The 5,039-nt window shown below is 41.4% G+C and overlaps 1 protein-coding gene across 1 annotated transcript in view; it reads left to right on the forward strand.

Annotated features, from left to right (window-relative positions):
• Window positions 1-5,039, forward strand: part of LOC106935720 (ephrin-A2-like) — a 55,215-nt gene that overhangs the window by 41,706 nt on the left and 8,470 nt on the right. The window contains exon 4 of the mRNA XM_015016343.1: window positions 4,159-4,224. Coding sequence (XP_014871829.1) covers window positions 4,159-4,224 — 66 coding nt within the window. The remainder of the gene's footprint in view (window positions 1-4,158; window positions 4,225-5,039) is intronic.

Here is a 5,039-nt window from a genome sequence, read left to right on the forward strand (position 1 = left end):
TATATGCAGGCAGGACGTGTGTGCGTGTGTGTTTTGTCATGTGCTTGACATGTTGACAGGTCAGTTCCACCCCACACTTGCTTTTCCCAGCTGCCACCTGATGGGGTTGAGTGGTTTTCAATGGGTTTTCAGCATAGATCGGATTGCGGATGTGCTGGGAAACGGAGGTGCTGGGATAGTTGATAAAACAAGGAAAAGGGCAAAGGTGAAACCGAAAGGGAGGGAGCATAAAGAAGAGAAGGGGGGAAAAAAAAGTTCCAGGATGTAACAGAGTGCCCAAAACAGCCAAAAGAGGAAAAACAGCCTGGTTATTTTCAACATGTAAGGGTTGGGAATGTAGCAACGGTTACGTCAAGGGTAAAGGAGGTGAAAGGCAGAAGGATGAATGAAGGGAGGAGTTGACGACAGACAGGGAGGGAGCAAAGGGCAAAGGAAGGGTCACGTTTATTTCCTGCGCTCTGTGGATCCAGATGATGGTCCACTGTGAGGTCACCATGGTCTCTGGCAATGCAGACCTCTTCACTGGGGGGAAAAAACAATAGGTCTTCTCCCACAGTTGTGCAGCACGCATTCCTGCACACACACACACACACACACACACACACACGCACACACACACACACACACACAAGTGTGTGTGCGGGCGTGCGCACATCGACATGCGTGAGTGGTCAAACTCTGGCCACCATCTCCTCTGAGGTCTCCAGCTCTATTTCACATCAGAGTGAGGTGGGACTAAAAACCCTGATTCAATTTCATCCACTATACTTTGAAGTTTGAATCACTGGAACTTTTTTTCCCCCCTTTTTTTTTTTTTTTTTTAACATTTCTTCCCCTTCTTTTCAGGGGGTAGATGTATAAAGTCCAGACCACTCAGCGGCACTGTGGTTAACACTGTCACCTCACAGCAAGCGGGGGACTTGGATCTGCTGGGGATTTTGCATGGATTTCCTTTCCAATTCCAAAGACATTCAAGTCAGGTCGATTTGAGAGGCAGCTATTTCCCCCAGGTGTGAATGTGAGTGTGACTGAATCCCATTGGGCAGGCTGATCCATTACAGAGTTGTTTACATTGCTCAGTCTGTTTATAGAATTTCACAAGCTCAGGAACATTGGTTCAGGAGCGCTTTAAAGGACCTGAAGTAACAACCTGAGCCATATGAAAGCCTAACTGCATCAAAAAGACTAAAAAGACTGCATGAATAAATACATAAATTCCACATTTTGACAGATTTTTAATGGTTGGCTTAATCAGAAGTGTGTCATTCGGGATGTATTTCTGATTTAATTATGGAAAAATAGCCAAATAACATGACCGCTAACGTTAGACACACTGATGCGGTTTTCTGACGACGACTTGCAGATTGTCATTTATACCATTACAAAAACAAACTTCAGTGGATTTTACAGAGATGTCATGCGATGCATCGACACAAAGTAGCGCATAACTGTGAAGGGGAAAGAAAGGGACACGCGTTTGTCAAAATCTCCAAATTAAAACGGGAAGAATCTGCCAAGCATTTGCATTTACCTCCCTTTACTCTACCAAACAAAACCAAGTGGAGCTGCCTTCAGATGTCATGCAATGCCCGAGTGTAATTTATTCTCTCTGTAAATCCAGCTGTTCTGGTTGCTGGAGAGCAACAGTGAACAAATGGCATCATAGGAAGCAAGGAACACAAGTCAGAGATAAAGTTAAAGAAAGGTTACATGTAAAAAAAATAAAATAACACCCCAACCTTTGTACGTCTCACAGACCGCTTTCCGCTTATTTATCCAGACCTGAGAAATTCTAAGTATTTCTCTGTAGGTTTGACATAAGAATACAAAGAAAAAAAAAAAACATATGATAATAATTTAAACATTTTGAGAAACCTTAATCCTTTATTGAGAAAATATATAGTCAAAGTGTTGATAGTCTGTCTAACATGCAGACGAAGTCAATTTTGTGCTGCTGCTACATAAAGTTAAACAAAACGGAGTTAAAACCGAAACATGGAAACATTTGGGACTTTTTACTCTTTCTTCTAATTAGTTTATGTAAAACGTTGGCTTTTAATAATACCGCTGCAGCATTAGTTTAAAAAAAAAAAAAAAAGGTGAGTGGCCATGATTAAAAATAAAAATAAGAAATTGGAAATTCAAAGCTCAAGGTCAGTTTAAAAAAAAAAATAAATAAAGATGAGAGGGTCCGTTATTACTTTAAAACGTTTAACTTTTAATTTTTCTCAAGCAAATCCATGACATGGAGTGTGAGGGTTAAGTAAGTCGTGATGGGATAACCCAGCAGGCAATTTGAATAATTGTAAAACTGCTTGAGAGGAAAGCGTCACTAAATTATGCCGAGAGAAAAGAGGAAGGCATTTAACATGCCCGCGATACTCAGCTGGAGTTATTTGTTATTTCTGATTGAAGCCAAAAGGCCAACGCCAATAAACTTTCTACATGTTCTATAAACTCACATCATCACCCTGAATATATGGGTTTTAGGTGGAAAGTAGCAGAATATCCGTCTAAAACACCCAGTTTCTGTCTTTTTGTTGCACACAATTTTAGATCTTTAATGAAACTCTTGAAATTAAAAAGCTAGAGTCCTTGCCAAGGAAGATAAATACCAAGAAAGCGTTAAATCAAGATTTGGCAATAATCCAAAAAAAAAATCAGATTTTTGGATACAAAAATGTAGTTTTCTCAAATTCACACAGGGGCAAATGCCACATAAAGGGTCAATTATAAACCTACGCCCACAGTGATATCTGGTTAAATGTTCCTTAGCAAGTTACACCGCTCTGTGTTTTTATTTAGCTTGCTACCATTAGAGTCTCTTCATCTTTTGTGCTGAGTTTCCTGGTTCTTATTGAATATCACTCTGTGCATTTTGGTTGAAATTCTTAGTTCTTTCGGTTCGTTAGATCCTCTCTCTTTCCATTTAGTTTCTCTTATCTCCGGTATTCAGCCTTCCCCCAGATCTCTGCTCAGATTCTCACCCAGCAGCTGCATTTAAGACTGTTGGATTCTGTTCATGTGTTTGCCCTGCTTCCTTTTGTTGACGTTTCTGCAAGTTTTCTCATTCTGAAATCCTTCGATCCGACCCCCCAGCATGCATCACCTGAAGTCCTACTGTCGTCATGGTTCTGGGGTGTTTGGGTTTCATCCGTTTGTATTTTAAGTTTTTCTTCAGCCTTTATCTGCCGTGTCTAATCCCTTCTCTATAATTAGGTCTTTGTTCTCTTGATTAACCCCGAGTGTATATATTTTCTCACCTGTGTCGTTGTTCAATGCTGGGTTCTCGCATCAGCATGCGCTGACTGCGTTTGAGTGTTCCTGGTTTTCCCTGAGTCCTGAATAGGTGTTTTTGGACTGTCTTTGTTCAAATATTTTTCAGCTTGTGTCTGAAAATGTCCTGTTGCACTTCGGGTCCTCCTCAAAATCAACAAATCATGACTATGGGCTCCGGGGTGGGTAGAGCAGCACTACAACATTCTTTTAGTCAAGTAAAAGTAAAAAGTAGATTTCCCAGAAAAGTAAGAGTAAAACCACATTTGGTAAAAAAAAAAAAAAAAATGTTATTCAGTTACTAAGTAGCGAATCTTAATATCTGATTTAATATTCTAAAACGTCTTCATGCTCTTTTCTGGCATTTTAAAGACCAGAAAAAAAACATTAAAACAAAAAAGCTGGTATTTAAACAAGAAGTATTAAGGTCTGTTTCTCGCATATGTTTGATTAAAATATGTTTGCTCGTCTTTATATTTAAATGGTATCCAGCAATCTTACTCAATGAGTATAGTAGTATATGAAGATATTAAATGCAAAGGTCATTGGGTCTTATTCTGTGCACTTGCCTTATTTTTGAAGCTTAGACGTGTCCAGCTACCCGGAGGCAACCAATTGAGTCCATCCAGTGCCAGTATATTAACCCCCAATTTACACTGCCTGTGTCTCCACCGCAGTAATTATGCACCCCATTATAGTCAATGACGGCGTTTACACTCCCTCCACACGCAAGCGCAGCACCTCCACATCACTATCCGGCAAAACCTAATGACACCTGGCCCCAAAAAGCATCATCAGTTGGACGCTTCACGTATGTAGTCAGCTGCACCAATGATTCAATCTCTAAACTGATCGCATTTTCCAATCTCTCTCTGTTTACAGCGTCTCCTCACCCAAACCATGTGGGCCGGGCATGTCTAAAGCTGAAAGTGTATGTCAGACCTCCAGGTAAGTCACGCTCTAACTAAACACACACACACACACACGCATGCAAGCAAGCGCACGCAGGCTAAGGTCCAGATTGCCTATCAAAGTAAAATTAGAGGAGAATAAGAGGTCTGATGGAATGCCCTGGCAACCGACTCTGCTCTGATTCAAAGACCAGCCAGGCAACACTTTGACACCTTCAGACACAAGACACACACTCTGACAACACACGCATTCGCACGTACAGGCGTACACAAGAGCGCATGCGAGGGGCCGCGCGCGCGCAAACACCCGAGTTTGGAAACGGACGTGGAGATGCGCGCGCGTGTGCATAGGCACAAAGTGGCGTACGCCACTTCACATCAAATCACTTCACATCACGCTGGGTGTGACGGAGACCTTCTGTCCTTGTAAAAAGATAACAGAGGCAGCTGAAAAGTGCTTTCTGAAAAAGGTGACCAACCCTCAGTGTGACTCTGCATACTGGATTTCCTCAGAAGATTTGAGACAGGACTCCATCCAGTTGACACCTTTGCTTTGCAAAAATTTTTATAATCCTTGGCGAGGCAAACGTTTGCGCAGTTTCGTGGAATTTTATGTGACAGAGCAACACGAAGTGATGCAGTGGTGTACAAACTTTTTGTCCTGAGGGCCAAAATTGTCAAGTTGAAAGCACTTATGGGTCTTCTTTTCTCTTTTTCTTTTTTTATTTATGTGACATTTCTTACTTTATCTGCTCAGTAATATAATAAACTAAACCAGTGGTTCCCAAAGTTTTTCTGCGCCCTCCCTATGGATTACAAATGGCTGTCTGGTTGAAACGACGTGTGAGGGGG

Source organism: Poecilia latipinna, unplaced genomic scaffold (assembly GCF_001443285.1).
Source record: "Poecilia latipinna isolate Pla-1442-1.1 unplaced genomic scaffold, P_latipinna-1.0 Scaffold73, whole genome shotgun sequence".
Taxonomy (NCBI): Eukaryota; Metazoa; Chordata; class Actinopteri; order Cyprinodontiformes; family Poeciliidae; genus Poecilia; species Poecilia latipinna.